Genomic DNA, 23,013 nt, shown 5'->3' with positions numbered 1-23,013 from the left:
GTGTGTGTGTGTGTGCGTGTGCGGGGGGTGCAGTTTGGGGGTGGGGGGTGCAGTGTGGGGGTGAGTACGCGGGGCGCTGCATGGGTATGTGTATGCACATGGGGCTCCCCAGCCTGTGGGGAGTGCACAGTGTGTGCCCAGCTGGTGGTGGGGTACAGTGTTTGGGTCCCCGGGCAGCGCTGCCCTGGCAGGGCCCAGTCCCCACATGCTGGTGGGTATCTGTGTGGGCCCTTGGGCAGTGGAGCCTGAGCATCGCCCAGTGCGTCTCACTGCGAGCCCAGACCTGCTGTCTGCAGGGTTTGGCAATGCCCGCCCCCCCAGGGGGAGTGTTAGCCTTCTGCTGCGGCCCATGGGGCTGTTTGGTCAGTGGGGTGAATGAGGGACACTCTCGTCCCCTTAGAACAGAATTGTCCAAGGCTCCTGGCTATGGGGGGAGCCTTCTCCCCCAGCCCTGCTAAAGTCCTTACAGCCCCCGCCAGCAGCCCATGGTCTGGGATGAGTTAGACTACGCTGCTGTGATGAGCTCCTGGGTGCAGTTTTCAAATGGGCTAGTGTCTGTGTTCTGGCCCCCATCGGACACGCCAGCCTCTCTGGCCTTTTCAGCATGGGGCATGGCTCCACGGGCCGGGGTGCCTGAACTACCCGCCCATCACTGGAGCACTCAGGTGCAGTACCTGAGTGAGAACAGCGGGGGCGTTGCACTGTGCTGTAGTTAGAGGGCTTCCTTGGCCTGCGGGCACGAATACGCTGAACTATCTTCTCGAACACTAGGCTGTTTTGATCTAAGGGCTCACATGGGGTTGACCAAAGTTTCTTCCTCATATTCTGTTGTAAGCTGCTGAGAATTCTACTCTCGCATGTGGGTCAGGAGCTAGTCTTAGGTAGATGGGTTGTAACCCGTTGAAGATTCACGGTGAATACAGTGAGGGACTGCATCTTTACCCTAAGCCTGCGGAGAATTTGGGGAAACGTTCCTGGATTTACAACAGTGATCGGGTAATGGTTTGGCACTCAGGAGTGAGAATGTCACTGAAAAGACTGGATTCTCTCTGGTGTGTCTGTTCTGTTACCTGAGATACATTTGCCGTGAAGCGATTTAGAAAACTGTCTTTTGGGATGGAGAGACTGAAGCTGTTGATGTGATGGAAGCTCTCTTGATGGACCCCTTTGATCCTCAGTGTGAGGAATGAGACATGTCAACAACACGTGCGAGGGGAAAGACTCATTTGTAAACACACGGCTTTTGGCCCTTAATGAGGAATATAGAATTAGTGAAGTCATGAATTCTTATTTAATTCAAATAGCTCCTTATTAGAACTGGAGTAGAGAAGTATCATTTCAAGTGTGGGGTGGCTTTCCCCATTTACTTTTAAACCTTTAGTGACATTTCTTGCATGTGTTAATAGACAAATATTCTTGTTTGTGGCTTTATTCCCCAGTCTGGTAACCAGAAAAGAAACTGTCAAGTCCTCGGAGAGCATGGAGAGCTGTTTTGATATCTTTGGGGTTTTTTCGGTAATATCTGCTTTTTTTTATGGCTGGTTGGCTAGTCAGTCCGTTACACTGCATCATTGTCTCTTGAAATGTATGAATAACAACAAAACTAAAGGTCTAAGAATAAAATGTAGTTGGCTGGGTTGTGTCAGGAAGTTTAAGTTTCAGATGTCCTTAGCAAGCAGAAAAGAAGTTTTTCTTTGAGAAATCTGTTACTGAGCTGTTCAGGCATTTTTCCTCGGGTCACCTGGTCACTGGTTTTTAGTACCGTGTAAGTAAACAGCAAGTGGCATAGGGAAGGTTCAGCAGCAGTCACATGCTCTTTGTTTTGTTACGGTTAAGATTATGGTGCAGGCTTAAAAAGCTTAGTTATTTTTGCAGCGTAAGACAGTTGTTTTGCATCTTAAACCGGGAGAGCATTTCTATTTACTCTGTAATAACAGATGAGACTGGGAACCAATTTTGTGACTTTGCAAATTTCTGTCTAAAAGTATCATTTTTGATGAGTAAAAATAGCAATCAACTTGGCAAAGAAATGTATCCAGCCTCAAACTTAGATCCTATTTTCTGGCTCTCTGTAACATCCCCTTGAATTCTGCTCAGCTAGTCACAATGGGGAAATTAATGACATGGTGTTAAAATCTTTGAAGTGTTTGGTATTCAGGAGTACTAACCAGCTAAAAAATGGACTCAGTTAAGGCATATTGAATGTTCTTGTTGGGTAAACAGGCCACCACTTTCTACTTATTCTTTGATTTACTTTATAATTATACCCGGTGAGTATTTGGTGAAAGCGATAGGTTAATCAAGATGGATCAAATTCGCTGTTAGTATGACTGAAATATTGGTGTAGAGGGATATAGACAGAACCGGCAGGATTAAAAGGGAGGAGGTGTTACATTATACATCATTTGTTCTGAGGTCCAGAAGGAGGCCAGATGCAGACTAGTTGAGAGTCTGTGGGTAAAGGTAAAAGGGGTGAAAAAACAGGGGTGACATTGTGGTCAGGGTCTAGGATAGCCCACCAAATCAGGAAAAGGAAGTGGATGAGGCATTTCTAGAACAAATAACAGAAATATCCAAAACACAAGACCTGGTAGTAATGGGGGCTTTTAAAACCCCCCCGACATCTGCTGGGAAAGCAATATGGCAAAATGCAACATTTCCAGTAAGTTCTTAGAACATGTTGGGGACAACTTTTTGTTTCAGAAGGTGGAGGAAGTAACTAGGACAGCCACTTTAGACTTGATTCTCACCAAGAGGGAGGAGTTGATATCGAATCTGAAGGTGGGTGAAAGGGATCACAGAATCATGAAGTCCATTATTTCAAGGAAAGGAAGACGTGACAGCAGCAGAATAAGGACAATAGACTTCAAAAAAGTAGAGTTTAATAAACTCAGAGAACAGGGAGCTAAGGTCCCATGGGAAGAAAATCTAAGGGGAAAAGGAGTTCAGGAGAGCCGGTATTAAAGGCACAACTGCAAACTGTGCTAGCACAAAGGAAAGCTAGAAAGACTAATCAGAAGCCAGTGTGGCGGCACCAGGAGCTCCTTACTGACCTGAAAGTTGGAAAGGAATCCTACAGGAAGTGGATACATGGGCGAATTGCAAAGGAGGAGTGCAAAAGAACAGCACAAGCATATGGGGACAAAATCAGAAAGGCCAAGGCGCCAAGCAAGGGACATACAAGGCAATGAGAAGAGGTTCTTTCAATACATTAGGAGCAAGAGAAAGACAAAGGGAAGCCTGGGTGCTCTGCTTAGAAGGGAAGGAGAGCTAAGAACTGATGACATCAAGAAGACTGGGGTGTCTGATGCCTATTTTGCTCCAGTCTTCACTGAACAGGTTAATGATGACCAGGTACTCCACACAATTAGTATTAACAACAAGGGGGAAGCCAAAGTTAGTATTCAAGCTGGTGGAGTCTGATGAAAGGTACTTGCGGATCCAGCTGGAGCAATCTCTGAATGTTTAGCAGTTATCTGCGAGAATTCCTGGAGGATATCTGGAGTCTCAGAGGACTGGAGCAGGGCAAACGTAGTACTTTTCTTTAATAAGGGGAACAAAGAGAACCCCAGGGAGTTATAGACCAGTCAGCCTAATGTTGGTCCTTGGAAAGCTACTGGAACAAATTATTAAACAATCGTGTAAGCGCCTAGAGGATAATAGAGTTATAAGGAATAGCCAGAGTGGATTTGTCAAGAACAAATCATGCCAAACTAACCTATTTTCCTTCTTTGACAGAGTTACTGGCCTAACAGATTGGGGTAAGCAGTAGACATAATTAGTTTTAATAAGTCTTTTGACACAATCCCATGTGACAATCTCATAGGCAAATTAAGGAAATGTGGTCTAGGTAAATTTACTGTAAGGTGGGTGCACAACTGGCTGTACTCAGAGTAATCAGTGGTTCACTGTCAAACTGGGAGGGCATATCTAGTGGGGGCAGGCAGGGCATCAGTTTTGGGTCCAGTACTTTTCCATTAATTTTCATTAATGACTTGGATGACGAAGTAGAGGGTATGCCTATAACATTTGCAGATGACACCAAGCTGGAGAGGTTGCAAGCGCTTTGGAGGACAGGTTTAGAGATCAAAACAGCTGTGACAAATTGGAGAATTGGTCTGAAATCAACAAGATGAAATTCAATAAAATCAAGTGCAAAGTACTTCACTTAAGATGGAAAAATCAAATGCACAGCTACAAAATAGGGGATAGCTGACTAGGCAGTGGTACTGCTGAAAAGGATCTGGGGGTTAAAGTGGATCACAGATTGAATACAAATCAACAATGTGATGTGAAAGAGGCTAATATCATTGGGTGTAGTAACAGAAGTATGGTTTGTAAGACATGAGAGGTAATTGTCTCGCTCTATACTGTGTCCGAATCTGGGCATCACACTTTAGGAAAATGTGAACAACTTTGAGAGAGTCTTGAGGAGAAGCAACAAAAATGATCAAAGGTTTTAAAAAAACCTGACTCACTGAAGGTAGGGCAAGAAGCAATGAGCTTAATCTGTAGCAAGGGAGATTTAGGTGACACAGGAGGAAAAACTTTCTAACTACAGGTGTAGATAAGTTCTGGAATAGGCTGCCAGGGGAGGCTGGGGAATCCCCACCATTGGAGATGTTTAAGAACAGGTTGGACAAACACTTGTCAGGATGGTCTCAGGGTTTACTTTGTCCTGTCTCAGAGCAGGGGGCTACTTGATGACTTCTTGAGTTCCCTTCCAGCCCTGCATTTCCATGACTTGATGGTAACCAGCCATAACTGTATTGCCATCAACATGGCAGATTCATCCAGCCAGTAGTGTATTTTGCCTGTCAAATCCAACAGAAGTTTTTTAAAATAATCTAGTAAAATGATGTGTGGGGAATATTCTCCAGATCTAGTCTCTTAAAATACACAACTTTGTTTCTGAGAAATATTTTAAAAATGCTACTTTTGATGCAAGATTGGCCTCAGGAGTACCATCAATCTAGGGAAAACTTGAATGAATAGCTCCAAAAGTGAAGTACCATGTAAGGATGGAGGGAAATGAAACCTTTGTAGGAGGTTGCTATTAGGGTTGCTTGGGAAAATGTTTACAAATCTAGTCTGCTTATCTTGTTAGACTGACCTCACACTTGGTAAAGCAACCCCCATCCTTTCATGTATTTATACCTGCTCCGGTATTTTTCACTTCATGCATATGATGAAGTGGGTTCTAGCCCAAGAAAGCTTATGCCCAAATAAATTTGTTAGTCTTTAAGGTGCCACAAGGATTCCTTATTTTTTTTGGTGGAATGTGGGGCTGGGAAAGATGAAACTAACTGGGTGGTCTGATTTAAATCAAGGTGATTCAAAGCAATGATTTAAATCACCCATTTTAAGCAACTTTTCCATTTTTATGTGTTATTTTCTAAAGAAAGATGCTTTCTCATGGGTTGACATGACCATTAAAAAATGTTGATTTACAACTCAATAGAGCCTTTGCACTAGATTTGGTATGTTGTTTTGCTACCTAGGAGGGTGCATTATAATTATATACATTTGTTAAGCAATTATATAGCTTAATATCTTCAGATTCTTATTAATTGTATATTTTAGTGTGTAAGAAAACAGTGAATGATTGCTTATTTACTAGATAATTAACTTTTTGTTCATGATTTGTGTCAAACTGCAGTAGGATGGTAACTGGAATTACACACACCAGCAAATACAATTTATTTTTATTAAACAAAATGACCTTAAATGTTTTGGATACATAAACTTCTCTTATCAAAACATGATTTGCATTTACAACTAAATTATTTCTTAAAGAAGCAGAGGGTTTCACTGTAGTCAGTGAATTAAGCTGTGCAAATTTTCAGATACATCTAAGTGAAAGTGACTGGTACTTAACTTCCTACTCATGTAAGTGTCTTAAAAATAAGACAGTCTCTTAAAGTTACTTACATTGACCTACTGTACTATTTTTATAAAGCCCGCCCTCAGAAGTTCCATGTTTCTCCCCCAGTTCTTTCTTTAAAGGCTGCTTTTCCATATAACTCAAAGAGTTTTGGATAGAGGCTCGTGGATTCACATATTTATTTTTTCTGTAAACATTTTAAAGAGATTATAATAAATTTAGGCGTTAACATATTTTGTATGAGTGTATGTTAGGTTTATTTTTAAAAAGAAAAAGTATAACAAATAAAATTTAAAAAATCCTATTTTAAGAAAAAAATGAAAAATTGTTTTTTAAATCTACCCTGCATTGTAATAGGCATTTACAGGCAATTCTCAGTCCTAATCTTCAGTTATTTTCCTATAAAGGAGCTCAGTTAAGGAAGCTTTAAGTAGCGGTTGGTTGTGATCGACCAGCCAGGTGTTTAGGGTGTGACTGCACTGCAGTTAGACACCCCTAGGGGCTCGGGCTAAGGGGCTGTTTAGTTGCCCTGTAGCTGTCAGGACTCAAGCTCTGGGGCCCTCCCACCTCACGAGGTCCTAGAGCTCAGGCTCCAGCCCAGGCCTGAACATCTGCACTGCAATTAAACAGCCCCCTAGCCGAGTCAGCTGGCCCGGGCCAGCCGCGGGTGTCTAACTGGGGTGTAGACATCCCTTAGGTTACAAACTAGGGATCAGAATGTGCAGGCAGAATGGTCTGTTGGTGAAGGCACATGGTGAACGTCACACACAGCTTCAGTTCCAGGTTAAGCAATGTGTGTGTGTGTTTGGTCTGGGAGTTCACATATTTCTGTGAGTGGGGGATTGACGTTCCCACCCTGCACTGAACACTGTGGTGACACTGGACCATGTCAGCTCCCCGGTGCCTGGCTGGGAGTTTGTCTTCTGTAACAAAGAAACACATAACAAAATCCAGCAAATACAGTCACAACAAATACCAACAAATGCCTGTGCTTGGCTATTCCTGGGGTCTCTCCTGGGAACATGACTCTGTCCCAGATCCCACCCCCCCCCACTGCACTTTATATCCAGTCTGGGATTTACAAGCTGAACTCGCCACAACAAGTCAACAGGAATGAATTTGTAGCCCCTGTAGGTTTCTAACCCCTGCCGAAGGGTAGCTCAGCAGAAGAACCCTGCCACAACTGCCTTCCAACCACAGCTCTCTCAACCCTTTGTGATCACTAACCACTTGTGTGAGGTATGATCTATAACGGGGGTCAGCAGCCTTTCAGAAGTGCTGTGCGAGTCTTCATTTATTCACTCTGATTTAAGATTTTGTGTGCCAGTCATACATTTTAACATTTTTAGAAGGTCTGTTTCTATAAGTCTATAATATATAACTAAACTATTGTTGTATGTAAAGTAAAGAAGGTTTTTAAAATGTTTAAGAAGCTTCATTTAAAATTAAATTAAAATGCAGAGCCCCCTGGACCGGTGGCCAGGACCTGGGCAGTGTGAGTGCCACTGAAAATCAGCTCGCATGCCGCCTTCGGCACCTGTGCCATAGGTTGCCTGCCCCGATCTATAAAATGGGGATAAGTGCCCAGAGGCTAAAGGACTTACAGACCCCAGATCTCAACTCCCACTCATGATTAGCTGCAAGTCCGTCCTTCACTGTTGTGGTTCTTTCCGCGGCTCTGCCAGAGAACTGCCGCGTGACCCTGCATAAGTCATGGAGTTTATGATGCTGCAAGTCCTTGAGCAGATCACAGCAGCAGGTGCAATTGCGGCTGTCTCACAAGTGTGAGCCTAGGCTCTGCAGGGATCAATGTTCACGTCAGCACAAGGGATATGTAATCAGTGGCATTCCCACCCTCTTCCTAGCACAGTGTGTGCTCGCTCCCATTGGATTTGGTCCAAACTTCTCTGCTTCCTGGGGGTTGCCTTTATTTTGAACTTAGCGACTGCAAAACGTTTGCCTCAGCCCAAGTGTTTTCCTGATCGTCGCTCTCTCCCTAGGGGCTTTCACTAAAATCGCCCTGTACTGAATTCGTTCTGCTTGGGAACACTCAGATCCCTGTATGCTCCCAAACTAGAGCACCGAGAGCCACCTGAGCTAGCCAGGTAGCTGAGTAGCTGAAATTGATTTCTCCCACCTGGCGTCAGAGAGTTACCTTGTGTCCTTGAGCCTGCCATCCAGTCATGGCTAGAGCTGGGCAAAGAAATGGGGTTTTTTCCCTCCCATTTGGTCAGAAAAACCAGACAAAATCTTCAGTTCCGTTCTGAAAGCTTTTGGAATTTGGCAGCAAATCGGAAAAGCCTGTTTTGGGTCCTCGGGAACATTTCATTCTAGTCCTCTTCTGAAAGAGGTGCCTGGCTCTGCCCGTTAGCCCGCTGGGCAGGGCAGTGCTGAGACCCAAGTGTGACTGCTCATTTCACATCCCCTCTCATCCAGGCGAGTGCCCCTGTCACCTGGCTACCGCTTTTTCTCTCTGACCCAGTGTATCTATACAAAGTATAACAGGTTCAGCTGGAGGGATCAACCCATCCCAGAACAACCTGGAACAGGGATCGGCAACCTCTGGCATGCAGCTCGCCGGGGTAAGCACCCTGGCAGGCTAGGCTGGTTTGTTTACCTGCTGCTTCCGCAGGTTCGACTGATTGATTGCGGCTCCCTGCTCCAGGCCAATGGGGGCTGTGGGAAGCAGTGCAGGCCAAGGGATGTGCTGGCCACTGCTTCCCACCACCCCCAGTGGCCTGGAGCGGCGAACCACTGCCAGTGGGAGCTGCGATCGGCCAAACCTGCAGACACGGCAGGTAAACAAACCGGCCCAGCCCACCAGGGAGAGAGAAAAGTGAGGCCACGTCCCTGCTCCAGGGTGGAGATTCAAACCTGGGTTTCCTGCACCCCAAGCGAGTGCCCTACCCACTGGACTAAACATACACCCTGAAGCTGGTCCTGCAAAGCATTTTCCCAGCTGAAACTTAGTTGGGTCAAGTTGATGAATAGTTTTGGGTCGACTGAAGCTGCGTGTTTGAACAGATAATCCAAAAGCTGGAGCCCAGCTCTGGTGATAGCATAACCCTCTGTGCTGAGCAGGCAGCTCCTGCCTTGCACTAAAGTGCACGGGTCAGAGTGGGGCATGGTGTGGGTGGAGGAGACATGGGTGTAAATCCTAGCAGGGCACACGTTTCCCCTTAGACCTTCCTTCTGCTGCGAGGCAGGTGTGATGTGAGGACTGTACAACCATATGCTCAGCACTGCAGGGTCGGATCCTCTCTCTCCTGCTCCTGGCTTTTTTGATCTTCCACTTAGTGCCCAGCACTCTACCCCAGGACCACGCAGGTTCAACCTTCAGCCTGTCTGTGCCTCCCCATCATCTGACATTTCCATTGCAGGGCACCAGAGACCCCCATCAGAATCACACCCCAGCTGTGTTAGGCTTTGTACAAACACCCAGGAGACATGGTCCCTGCCTCAAGGAGCTCGAGTCCATCCTGGGGCAAATCACTGCACCTGCACCAAGCCCCACTGGCTTCCATGGTACTGCAAGTGGTTACAAAAGCCTTGTGAGGCAGGCAAGGCACAGCTCATGTCTGCAATGCTTTGAGGCCCTCTAATGGGATGGCGTTCTGCAAAGCCAGGGAAATGCCAGTTTTGTCCTCATTGCGGGGTGCATTGGAACCAGTACGTGGGAGACACGGAGCCTCGTATTAATGGCGGCATCTCAGTCGGTGAGTGGTGGAAAAAAAGCTGGCCAGATGTCTACAGCGTGGCTGGTTGGCTAGATGACACATCTGCATGTGGCTGTCTTTAGCTTTTTGGGCTGTGTGGACCGTTTGGGATCAGGATTTATACTGCAATGAAGGAGATATTTGGGGACGCTAGTGGGGTGTAGATAGGACTGACCGTAACATCTGAGCCAGACAAACCCCTCCTATGGAAAACACCCGGGAGTACAGTGGGGGCGAAAACGCTGAATCTTGCCTTTGTAGAGCTCTCTTTATGCATCTCTCCTGGGAGAGGGCTTCAGGGGCACCAAGCTGTCAGGGGGTGAGGCCTTTCACCCCACCAGATCTAGGGGCTGCGTGGGGAGGGGCACCCACAGATCCACAAAGGGAGGAGCCATCACTTACGGAGGCCAGTCCCTTCACACAGCCGTGTCCCTTTTCCCCAGCCCCTCAACTTGCAGTAGGGCGGCAGCAGGAGCCCTGCTGTCGTTGCCTGAGCGAGGGGCTGGGTTAGGCAGTATCGGTGAAGAGGGTCTCAGCTGCCATGGGTGGTATTTCAGACCGGTTGGTGGAGCTTCACCAGCCGAGGGTCTGGCTCATGAACACATGCTGCATACAGACTGGGGGTCCCTGTGGAGACACCCTGCTAGTATTGGGTCTGCTCCAGTGTGGGGGATGGAGTGTGCCTGGGGCCATTGTGCCGGGGTGAGGCCACGGAGAATAGAAACATCGGTACTTGGGGCTGCTGAGATACGCAGAACGCCGAATACCGCAGTGAGCTCACAGCTGGCAATGAGCAAGGTCGTAAACCTGAGTCTTATTTTGCAGAGAACACTGAGGCGAGGCAGGAGAGGAGGACGTCCCACCTGTTGCCATCCATGCAAGCATTGTCGGTGGACTGGCCAGCTGCGCCCCGACGCCCCCGCTCCCTTCAAACCGCCATACGCGATACCCCCAAAACCGACCCTCGGACCACCCCCGTGGAACCATATCTTGACCAGACCAATGCGTCTCTCTTGGATGAAGCCTCTGCGGCCCACTCTCTACAGCAAGTTAAATTCAATCCCACAGTAGGCCATATATTAATTAATGAGCACAAAGATTTCAAGTTTAACTGCTCAATTAAGGGGCCCCAGTTCTTATTCAACCAAGACTCTGCTGTCATTTCCTTGTGGAAAGATGGGAAGGAGCTACAGGAGCCTGGCCGCATGTCCACTCGACATTACCAGGTCATGGACGATGTCGAAACAACAATGGTCTCTACCTTCAGGTAAACGAGTCAGCTGTTTAAAAGGTGGTTCACTGATTGCCATCTTCAGTTCGAGAGTGCTTAGCAGCTAAAAACTCTAGCACAGCCCAGTAGCTTAGATCTCTGCCCGTAGATCCCCGCAGAACGACTGCTAATAGTGCTCCTGGACCTCAGCCAGCAGGGTCAGGCCCCGAGATAGATTTCTGCTTGGAGAGGGCTGTGGTGTTTGCTGATCAGGGTAACAGTCAGGGCTGGTGGAAGTTCGGCTGTTCCAATCTTTGGTAACACCACAGGCTATTCACACCCTTCCTGACTTGTCAGGCAGGTACAACTGCAGACCTGAAAAGCTAGTTTTAAGCCTTTCTTGCGTGATGGAAAATAGGAATCCGGTGATGACAGAAAACACAGGCTTACCCACACACCCTTTGCTTTAAGTCATCTTCCCCAAAGCAAACCCAGCCCCCCAGGCATGACAGATCCAGGAACAGAGTGGATGAGGGATAGAGCTCCCAGATGGTCCAGCATGAAGCAGGGGCTGAGATTGCTGTCAGCTCAGCCGCCTGTCATGGCTCTTTTTTTAAAGAAGGCAGATCCTCAATCCCACGGGAGGCAAGGGTTGGCCCTCGGATGGAACAGAGCTCCTCTCTGTCCTAGGGTCAGATCCACTGGTGATGGCATTCAGCAAGGACCCAGAACCATAGGGGAGGCGCAGCTAAACCCAGCAGCATGGCATAACCTTCCGCAGGCGAGAATCGGCTGCCTGAAACCCACAGTGCAGGGAGGAAAAGGAAAGGAAGATCCACTAAGCCAAACATAGACCCCCCACAGATACCGCCCCCTCCCGCATTCCTTCTCCCACACATGCTATTTGTTGGGTGTGTAGCTTCTGAGTCCATGGAAAAACCCAGCTTGTAAACCCAGCTGACTGTCATTTGCAAGAGGGCCCCAGGGATGTGCTTTTCACCATTGTCGTTTGTAACAGGACCACTGTGAGACAGTCCTGAAACAAACACGCGTGCTGGTCTCAAAGCAAACTTCCTAGCATGCATCCGGTTCTTCTCAGCATTCCTGCCACGAAGTGTTTCAATGGAACATTTTCAAAAGCCCCTAAAGTCACCTAAGAGTTTAAGTCCCATTGCAAGGGGATGGGGTTGTGCTCCTGAAGTGCTTTGAAAAATGCTGTCCCTAGGCCCTTCCATCTCCAGGCCATAGGGAGAGGCTGGGACTGGGAGCTGCGGTGGGGGACACTGAACGGAAGGGACTGGCATGGCAAGGAGACGGGCTAGGAGCCAGGAAGGGGGGGGTGGGGAGCAAATCACATCAACCAGACTTTACATAGAGGGTCGCTAATTGTGTGTCCATCGTTAACCAGGTGCCTGACTTGAGACCCTGGGGACTGATGTAAAAAGTGCTGAGTTCTCCAGGCACAACTGAAGTCCCTGGGAGCTGGGCTTGGAGTGTGTATGATGCCGAGTCATCTGCAAAGTCAGGTCCTGGGTGTGTCAGATTGTGTTCCCAGAATTAGTGGACACTTGTGACTGTAACCTGTCTGTGCATCAGTTCCCCACCTGTCCTGTGGGGGTCATAGTGTCCCCGTCCCAGGGCATTGTGAAAACAAACATTAAGAAATGTGTGAAGCACTGAACTACAGCAGCGATGCCGATGAGCACAATAGAGAAGCCTAGAAGGATGTTCGTAATTCTGTTTCCAGAGCAGGGTTTGAATAGTGGCAACCATAGAGCCACACGTTAAATCCTGAGGCTAAAACAGCATACTGGGAAGCTGCTCAGTGAGTGGGTACCAGCCACCCAGTGGACTGAATGAAGCAGGGCCACCTGGGGAAAAAAGCATGTGATCCAGTAATTATGGTGGTTCTTGCCCACATGCTCATGGTCTAACTGATCACCATGTTTGGGATCAGGAAGGAATTTCCCCTGGATCAGATTAGCAGATACCCTGACTGGGTGTTTCGCCTTCCTCCACAGCATGGGACATGGGTCATTTCCAGGTTTAAACTAGTATAAAAGGTGGATTCTCTGTAACTTGAAGTCTTTAAATCATGATTTGAGGACTTCAGAACTCAGCCAGAGGTTAGGGGTCTGTTACAGGAGTGGGTGGGTGAGGGTCGGTGGCTTGCAATGTGCAGGAGGTCAGACTGGATGATCATGATGGTCCCTTCTGGCCGGAAAGTCTGAGTCCAGTTAGAGACTGTACCATAATGCGTTTGCACAAGAAGGTTGCATCTTTTGAGTGCTTGACTTTGCAACCGTAACATTCTTCTAATGCCGTTTTTGTGAGTAATACTGAGATCCAGCGTAAAAGTGTTCCAGCATTTCTTGTCTTTTGTGCCAGTGATAAATCTCAAGGCAAATCCTTTCCTCTCCCCTGGCAGCATAACCAATGCTCAGCGCTCTGATAACGGGTCTTACAGCTGCAGACTGAAAATCCACAATAAGGAAATTGAGTCCGACCCCATCTTCGTCCAGATGGAAGGTAAGGAGGGGCCTGAAAGAGGCATTTAGTAAGAATGCCAGCACGCTGGCAGGAGAGCTCATGGCAGGGGTCGTGTATGGGGCTGGGCAGTTGGGAGCAGGAGCTGGACTGGAGTGGGAGCGAGCAATGCAGGAGCAGGAGATGATGGAGCAGGCTGGGCTATTCAGTGTGGGAGGCAGGTGCCAATGCACACACTGCCTGTGCTGAGAGCTGCTGTTGCATTGGCAGTGATGCTGGCAGGCTTGGGTGTTATTTGCTAGTGTTATTGCTGCAAGAGTTTTTAAGGTGCCTGGTCTCCGTGCCTTTCTGCATAGGGCTCCCCCACTTCCTTCGGCAGCCCCAGAGTCTGAACGTTACCAGGAACAGACCGTTCAACCTCACGTGCGAGGCAATGGGGCCCCCGGAGCCTGTGCAGATTTATTGGTTTCGGAACAGCAGCAGGGTGAATGACCAGCCGTACATTTCCCCCTCTGTCCTGACTCTGCCAGGTGAGTGTCGCCAGGGAGCGGTTTCAGCGTGCCGGGGGCTGTCACTGCAGCAGGAGTGTGGTAAGCTCCGCGGCTGCCCAGCTTGGCTGGCTGGCATTCACCAACTGAACTTGGTGGTGGGCGGTTGGCTGGTGCGCCTGACTAATGGCTGGCATGCAGAAGCAGCCAGGAACGCAGTGGCCCTTGCTTTCAGCCATCCTGCTCTGCAATAGATGTGATCTCATCTCGCTGCAGGGCTCGCTCCCGTGTTGAATTGACGGTTACATCCTTGCACTGATATACAAAGAGTCAAACCCTGCCCTGACGGACACGTTGGCCTAGCAGAGTTCCTGCCATGTCCTATTCCTCAGTACCACCTTAGAATGCAAACCCTGAACTCTGACCCCACCAAGGGTTGATGCAGAAATGATGGTTTGCGGGTTTCTGATGGTCTGCAGAAGTCCTGGCCGGTCCAGACTGTGCTGATCCTGCTGGCCTTGAAATCTATATATCAAGGGCTCTTCCCGCGTCATATGCTTCCCTGGAGCAGGGCTGTCTAGCAGCCCGGCGTGGTGAAGCTGCTGAGGTCAGGGTGGAGGCTTTGTTACACGAGGGTGGTGGGGATTGTGGTGCATACGCTGTGTTACTCTGCATGTTGGCGCACGTGGGACCCAGTTCTGGCACCCATCAGTGGAAGTGAGGAACATGGTGTGTTGAATGAGGAGGCTTAGCTGGCTGTGGAGGGTTTGTTTGGGTGCATGCTGCCCATAAGGGTATGTCTTCATTGCAGAGTTAACCCAGGCTCTTCCAAGGGTGTCGCCCCAACTTCTGTCCCATCCACACGCACTCTGGCTGAGTGTGATGCTGCTTTCAGCCTGGGCTCTGGCCTGTCTGGGGCTATAGGCTAGAGTCCCTGTGAGGCTGGTAACCTGCCTGCTTGGCAGCTAGGACACTGGCTAATTTCTTCCAGTGCTGGTAGTCCTCCAGGGCCCGCCCACAACTCCTCCTTCTCCCTGACCCCCTGTGCCCAGAAGGGGCAAGTTTTCCCACAGTTCTCACAGGAATGCAGCTCAGCACAAAGAACCTTGGGATGTGCCCCGCGGAGTCCTGGTGACACACCCAGGTGAGCGCAGCACCAGCGAGGCCACCGGAACTCGAGCGCGGCTTTGTAGTGTGGCCACTCACACCCGGACTAGGCTGAGCCAGGTGCCAAGTGCCGTAGTTAACGCAGCAGTGAAGACGTAGCCCAGTGACTTGAACTGGCTTTAACCTCGGAGCACACCATGATTTAGTTTGGGTGTGTGGTGAGAGTAGGGATATTACAGCACTTGTTAGGCGTCTCCTCCCAAGTGTGAACAATGAAACCACTTCAGCTTAGCTAACTCACTGCCTCAAATGAGCTGGACCATGAATTATTTGGGAGGTAACAAGATTTTGCAGCGTCCCTGTGAATGTGGCCTCTTGCATGGCAGCGCTATGCCTTACGCTTGGAGTGAGCACATGGAGAGGCTGTGAAGTGAGCCCTAACTCAGCTGACCCAGTCTGATTTTTCCTGAGATGAAAGTCGCTGCTTTGCCTTTCCCTCCAGGCTCAGTATGGTGAGGGTGAAAACAGAGTCATTGCTCAGGCTTGTCTGATAGTGCAGGGACCTGTGTGGGACAGCAGACTCGATCCCCATTCCTGAGTCTACAGAAACCATGGAGCTGTGGCTTGCAGAATGGGATGGACGGGGACGCTCGTCATACCTCGAAGGGGGGGCAGAGGCTATGTCTCCCCACTGTGAGATACAGATCGGCTTTGGTCATATGAAGCGAAAGGGCTGGTTTGGGGGCTTCTAACCGGTTTCAGTTTAGGGATGGAAATTTCTTCTGACAAGGAAGTTTGCAGTCAAACTTCCCTTCCCCCCATCTACGAACAGCCCATTCCCGCCAGCAGCCCCAGGAAACTGCAAGCACTGAGTCTATGGAGAAGGCTGTTCCGATAAAAAAAAAATGCACATCTTGGTGCAGAGAGCCCAGAATTGCAAGAGAAGTCAGGAGGTGGCTCTAGCTTTGCTATGGTGCTTCTGAGGATCGATTTCCCCCACCAGCCCACGCAGCAGTTTCCTTAGGGTTTGTCTACACTGCAGTTAACCCTCCTCCCTCGCCCCTGCCCTCCATGCAGCTGGACCGTGTCAGCTGACTCAGGCTCACGGGGCTGTAAAACTGCTGTGTCGAAGTCCGAGCTGGGGCAGGGGGAAATGAAATGAGGAAGTGAAAGCGGCATTTCCTCCATGGTAGCTGGATCCTCTCCATGGCAGGGTCGCTGCATGTATTTCCTTTCCTCTAAGGGCTGGATCATCGGGACTCCTGCTGTGAACTTCCATGAGAACAGGCAGGTCTGGGAGGGAGGTGGGCTGTCTTAGGCTGGCACACAAAGGAGCTGGATGAGGTGCATTCAGTCCGTCAGTGTATTGAGCGATCTGAGAGGCTTATGGTGGGTACAGGATCACCGGGATGGATTTTCCCCTGGGGCCACTGGCAGCCGATGTAGATCAGAGCAGCTATGGGGCTGCAACTGCAACTCCTCCGAATTGCACCGAGCACTCCTGGGCTGGAGCCAAGGATCAGGGCCCTCGTCTTCCCTGCCTTTTAGCTTTCTCCCTAGACTCATGACTCCGTGGGGTTGAGTGTTAGCACATGGCAGGGTTTCCCTACAGATGTCTGCTGAGTTTCACTCTGGCCTACAGGCTGGCGTGACCCTGGAGTTTCACAGGGGTGTGAGTGTTGCTGAGATCACACCTGGTTACTCTGCTGCTGCTGTTGCTAGGGGACCCAAGGAGCGTGAACAAATGGGGATATAGAAAAGCCTTGGATATGCATGGAGGGTAGGGAGGGGAACGAGACCTGGCAAATCAGGATGAGTAAGGGAGAGAGACATGTCCTGTCTGCAACTGACCTTATTCCCACTCTGATGTAAAATCCAGAAGGATTTTGCCATAAAAGAGCAAAGTGGGGGATTTACTTGATTCAGTCCCAGCTGTACACGTGCTGTGCTATAGCTGGCATGTCTTGGGCTCCAGAGAGAGATTTTAAAAGGCAGCAGAAGCCAGAAGATCTGATTCATGCCCTTTGCATTTTTTGTCTATGTTTGGCAAACTCTAGGTCGGATGGTTGGAGCAATTTTTCTCACCCAAGTCGCCCTATTGGCATCAAAGGGACGACTTGCATGAGCAAGAGCTGTTTGGTTGAGCAAAGGTTTCAGTGCAAGACCCTGATCCCCGTGATTACGGCCTAGAAAATTAGAAGGTAAAAATAAATCCTCTTTCCAAAAGCATTTTGAAACCACTGAAAAGAACACTGGGAAATCCCACCTCTGCCAGGCAGATAGAACTGAAATACAAGGATTGCCCTATTTTCATAGGATTTTTAATCGAAAAAAGGAAAACTTCAGAGCTATGTAAAAGTAAGGCAGGAAGGAAGCCAATGAGTAACCCCTGCTCCCCATTAAACAATTCTGGGTTATTGTGCCAAGCGTTCCTTAACATTGTGAGAACAGGAGCGCGAAGAAGGAAAGTTGTCCATAACATCACGTCAGCTGAAAAATATATCCCAAGGAGAGAACATTGGAAACGAAACTTGCAAAAACACGCACAAAGCCGATTGCAAACCGTTAAGTCCCACTAGTAAAAGTCAGCAGCTAGGAAGCAAAGGCAATTAGCTCTGACAAACACCGCTGTGTTTGGGAATGCTATTAGAGCTAGTCGGATCTGTCATTAATTTCAGTAGGAGGTGGGTATACTTCGTTGTCAGTTAGGTGCATGCGTGCTCTCTCTGTGCGCTCTCCCAGCCCTGGGCAAACAGTTTTTGTTCAGCAGATCTCGATAGCACTACCCAGAAAGAACGACCACTGGCACAGTTCAGTGGCAAAGGCCAGGATTATTGCCCTCAAGATAGGCCTAGCACCCTGGCTCTGTGGTTACACGTATGCTAAAACACGAGTACCCAGTGTGCAGTAGGACTTTCTGATGCCCCCTTGGCCACACAAAGGGTTAAGATGAGGTACCTCAATCTTTACAGACCCAGACAACTTCTGTGCCGCCTCACATATTTCAGGACACCTGCTTGTTGTCTCCCTTTGTATTGTGCTCCAGGTATCTTGGGCAAAACATCCTCTTATCTGGTGTTAGCTCAGGGTGTCCCTGAGCTAATCTTCCGGAGTGTGTTCTCACATATACCTAGTATCTGTTGCTTCTTAGAAGTGCCTGTGTTTTAGCCATGCTAGCAATACTTTTGCCAAGGTCACGTATCAGACAGTGAACTTGTAAACATCAACTTTAATCCATGGACTGATTTTGGTTCACAGCCTCTGGGTCAGGCCTCGAATCTTGCACCAGGCCAAGTGCTCCAGGCTTTCTTCTCTCTTATGTACTTTATAATACCGGTATGGTAATTAAAGAGTAGCTATACTGTAGTTACAGCCCAGTTCTAACGATTGATAGCTGTCATTACCACTAATTCAGATAACCAAAAGCTGACCTTCATGCCTGCATTACTCAGCATTGCCCCTTTGGTCTCCTACCAAATTCCTGTCTATCTTTTAGAATCCTGGCACATTAACTCCATGGCAGGGCCGCCTGGAGGGGAAGGGGCGAGGGGGGGGCAAGCAGGGCAATTTGCCCCGGGCGCTGCAGGGGCCCCCATGAGAGTTTTTCGGGGGCCCTGGAGCCGGGTCCTTCACTCGCTCCAGGGGCCCTGGAAAACTCTCACGGGGCCCGGGCCCCTGGAGCATCTTCCACGGCAATTCAGCGGTGGGGGGTCCTTCCGCTCCGCGACACACCGCCAAAGTGCCCCGAAGTGGCGGGGGGATCCTTCCTCCTGGGGAACGGTGGCAATTCCCCGCCACTGAAGACCCCAGGCCCCCTGAATCCTCTGGGCGGCCCTGCTCCATGGTAACCACTCTGTAATTATTGGGAGTGAGGAAACTCCACATTTCTACCTCAGATATTTAACTTTAAGAGAAGCAATCGGATGCTGAGAAGCATTATGAAAATCCGAATGGAAACTAGGAATTCCTTAGAAACCTGCAACCTGTTTCATTTCAGGCTTCTCAAGCTCTTCTCCCCCCCCACCCCCGGCAATACCAGGCACAGTGCTAGATTTTGTTGATGTAATATGATGTATATCTAATGAGGGGAATACTCCTAAAATCATTAAGACATCCAGCATGAAGCTCTTGCTTGTATAGTCGTAAAGGGGATCCAAGTGTGGATGAAATCTTGATACTCACCCTAGAGACAGAGAGAGTTTTATCCATCATCAGAAAGACTTGTGTCCTTTTGAGCATTGCTAGGTTTTATTTTATATTCTGCCTCCTAGTCTGGTCGGAGCAGAAATTGAATGAGCCCTTGTCTTCTGGATGGATTCAATGTGTGGAGCGTATATTGGGGTGTGGTGGGAATAAGGGGTTGTCAAGGTGTTATTCCCACTTTGAACTTTAGCGTCCAAAAAGTGGGGACCTGCATGTATCCTTCTAAGCTTAATTCCTAGCTTAGATCTGATAGCGCTGCCACCACCAGCCAAAAATATAGTGTTTTGGTACACTTCCTGTCCCCCAAAACCTTCCCTGGGGGACCCAAGACCCAAACCCCTTGGGTCTTAAAACAAGGGAAAATAAACCATTCCCCCTCCTTTCCCCCTCCCAGACTTTCCCTGAGAGATCACTGTGATCCAAACTCCTTGAATCTTAAAACAGAGAGGAATTAACCTTCCCCCACTCTTCTTTCCCCCCACCGCTCGCTGGTGAGTTCAGACCCAATCCCTTTGGGTCTTACACAAGGAAAAAAAAATCAATCAGGTTCTTAAAAAGGAAAGCTTGTAATTAAAGAAAGAAAAAATAAAAATTATCTCTGTAAAACCAGGATGGAAAATGTTTACAGGGTTTAAGCTTATACATAGACTAGATGGACTCCCTCCCCCCAGCCTAAGATACAAGTTACAGCAAACAGAGGTAAACTATCCTCCCAGCAAAATACACATTTGCAAATAAAGAAAACAAACAAAAGACTAATCCGCCTCCTAGCTATTACTTACTATTTTGAACATGAGAGACTGTTTTAGAAGAATGGAGTCAGATCTGGTTGCACGTCTGGTCCCTCTTAGCTCCAAGAGAGAACAAAGAACAAAACAGACAGACTTCCCTCCACCAAGATTTGAAAGTATCTTGTTCCACGATTGGTCCTTTGGTCAGGTGTCAGCCAGGTTCACTGGGCTTGTTAACACTTTACAGGTAAAAGAGACATTAACCCTTAACTATCTGTTTGTGACAGCAATAGTAGTGATAAATAATGCGGAGAAGTTGGGAAAGGGGAGACCTGTGGATTTGGGCAGCTTGGAAGATGCGCCAGCTCTCGGGTAGATGTAAAAGGTGAACCAAGTTCTAACAACTCACTGGTTTGTTTCACTATTTGCCAGACTCTGGAAATGGGCGACGGGATGGAGCACACGCTAATTACCCTGTTCTGTTCACTCCCTCTGGGGCACCTGGCAGTGGCCACTGTCGGCAGACAGGACACTGGGCTAGATGGACCTTTGGTCTGACCCAGTCTGGCCGCTCTGACGTTCATTACTGTACCCTTTAAGTTTGGAACCCATTGGCCCCCCTGCAGTAGTCTAGGCTCTGAATCTGAAGAATTCACAACGTTAGGTCTGGTTTATTAGCACACTACGCGATAGTCTTCTTACAAGCGGCCAAGCTGATGGCAAAGCATCCATTGACTTTAAAAGGTCAGGATTTGGGCCATAACGAGTGCTGGTGTTTCAGTGCTGCAGCAGCTTATGGACTGAGGGATCATTTTCCCTGCCCCAGGTGGACGTCTCTGGGCAGGTGACTGATCCTGGCAGGAGCAGTGCTGGGACTGTAACAGGGCTTGCTGACAGGCAGCTCCAGGAGTCAGTATGAGAGCAGAATGCACCAGCAGCACGGAGGGAAGATTCCTTTCCCCAGCTCCCATTCTGACCAGCGAGGGCTGCAGCTTCCGCCCCGTCCTTGGAGCAGGGGCACTGTACGTAGGACACTATAGGCCTTCCCTGCCAAATACCCTGCACTTTCTGTAGTGGATGGGGACAGGGAGCCTTCACAATCCCTGCCTTAGGCACAGGTTGGCAAATATGCGTAGGTGAGTAGCTCTGCCCGGCTGCAGAGGGGCTGCAGAGGGGCTGCTGGGCTCCTCCCCTCGATGGCAGAGGTGGCTGGTAGTGGCTTAAAGAGTTATTTAAAGTGAGGCACTTAAGGTAGGGCGCCCTCCCCAAACTCCTAAGGAAAGCCCTGGTCTCTGTGTCCTGCACGCCAGGGAACAACGTGTCCCCAGCGTCGGCATGCAGGATCGCACAGAGCAGGAAGTGGGTTGGGAAGGGGGATGCCCAAACGCTGCGTCTACTGTAGTATCCAGAGGCTCGCACAACATGTTGTGCACATAAATTTCCCTTCCTCTTGGATTCTGGAAGTAACGCCCAGAATTCTGGACTCTGTCCCACTGGGCGAGCCACCCTGTCAGATAAGGGCATTGCCAATGTTCCTTTATGATCAGCAAAGGCCAACACACATCATAAGCACTGCCTTCATCCCAGTGTTTTAGCTAGAAGCCAGTCAGCCTTACATTGTCTGTCCCCACCGGAGCCCACCGCGCCCCTCAGTCCAGACCCTTTTCCCAGCAGGGGGGTCTCAACTCTCTTCCCTGTTGACCCCCGCATGGGCCTGCGCAGGTTGAGTGGTTTGATTGGCAGGTGGAGGTCAGAATTCTGGGCCCTTCCAAACTAGCACTAAAATATTTGTATGAGATTTAGACTTCCCTGGCCTGACTTAAGGGCAGATAGGGGACGAAATTCTCCCAGGATGGCCAGAGACTGAGGTCAGCCTATAAAAGCTCATGGCCGAGACCACAGCTGGTGTGTCTTAGCGGAGCCTGTTGACTGCGGTGAACTACATCACGTCGCCCCAGCTGAACATCTGAGCCACAGTGTTCCTCTTTGGGAGTGAGGGGACTGGCAGACAGAAGTGGACCTGGTCTGCAAGTCTTGCCTGGAGATTAACATCAATGTCCCCCTGCCTTTAAGAACAGCTACCACACAGGGCACGGGGGCTTTGGTCCTGTGCCCACAGAGCCGGTGACAGGGTGGGCTAGCCAGCCATTGTCGTTGTAGGGAGTGTCCTGTGAAAGAAAAAAGCTCTTCCAGTGGCACTTTAAACTGCCAGGGCGGCCATCTCTGCTGCGTGTTTAAGAGGCGGCAGAGCCATGGGGACAGCATCAGTGGGGCAGTGTGGGCACAGCAGCTGGCAGCACCAACAGGCCTGTGAGGGGGGTTAAATCCATCGTGCAACGTTCCCCAGTTCCCTTGCAGCGGTCCAGGGTGCTCAGTTCTGCACATGGCTCATGTTCCCATTGGGAAGAAGTGAGGTTTTGGGTGAGGCATTGTTATCCAGGTGGGGGTCACGTCTGGACCCCAGGGGGTTCTGCTGCTGCTATCGCACTTGGGTGACTTTGGGCAGTCTTTAAAAACAAACCAAAGGTTTATTGTCTTGGGTTCCTCCTCTTTCTGCCTCTCCATTTCTCAAATGGGGCAACAGCCACTGCTGTGGGCTGCAGAACTGGGTCTGCTCCCCTCATCTCACACTTATGTTCTCTGCTTCTTAGTCAAATCCTGGCCCTGCTGAAGTCAGCAGGAGTTCTACATAGGTTTTTATACTGCGTTCATCACTATAGTATCTGAGCGCCTGGCTTCACTGGGACCAGGATGTCAACTTTCTCCTCTCCCGCTTACTTCGCTGCAAGTTCAGAAATGTAGCGTATGGCAAATTTGAAGTGGTTCGCACAAAAATGGGTTATTCACGTTCGTGGGAAAAGAAAATAACTTTTTAAAAACAAAGGAAGCTGCACAGTCTCACTTCGTGTGTGAAAGAGCGTTGATGTTCAGGCATGGTTCGTGGCTAGCTGAGCAACACCTGGGAATTGGTATCTTTGTGCGGAGAATGAAATTAAATGAGCTTGAAAGAAATACAGGGTGGTGAAAGGACTTCCCTTTGTCCTGCAAAAGGTCACCACCGCCTGCCCATTGTCCTGTTAGAGTGTACTCTATGTATCAGATGACTTTTAAAAAACTAACTTTGTTTTTGTGGATAATCTTAGCACTATACCCAGATGTACAGACACTCTTTTCCCAACCTATGTAT

At 49.0% G+C, this 23,013-nt stretch overlaps 1 protein-coding gene across 3 annotated transcripts in view; it reads left to right on the top strand.

Annotated features, from left to right (window-relative positions):
• The first annotated feature begins 799 nt into the window (after positions 1-799).
• Positions 800-23,013, top strand: part of MERTK (MER proto-oncogene, tyrosine kinase) — a 61,145-nt gene continuing 38,931 nt past the window's right edge. For 2 of the 3 annotated variants that reach the window (XM_032770564.1, XM_032770563.1), the window contains exons 1-4: positions 800-881; positions 10,426-10,867; positions 13,239-13,339; positions 13,654-13,827. In XM_032770564.1, coding sequence (XP_032626455.1) covers positions 10,476-10,867; positions 13,239-13,339; positions 13,654-13,827 — 667 coding nt within the window. In that variant the 5' untranslated portion in view covers positions 800-881; positions 10,426-10,475. Of the gene's footprint in view, positions 882-10,425; positions 10,868-13,238; positions 13,340-13,653; positions 13,828-17,007; positions 17,094-23,013 lie in introns of those variants that run through there. The other variant, XM_075064540.1, reaches the window with a different exon arrangement.

This window comes from Chelonoidis abingdonii, chromosome 3, assembly GCF_003597395.2.
Source record: "Chelonoidis abingdonii isolate Lonesome George chromosome 3, CheloAbing_2.0, whole genome shotgun sequence".
Taxonomy (NCBI): domain Eukaryota; kingdom Metazoa; phylum Chordata; order Testudines; family Testudinidae; genus Chelonoidis; species Chelonoidis abingdonii.
This window is presented reverse-complemented; position numbering and strand designations above follow the sequence as displayed.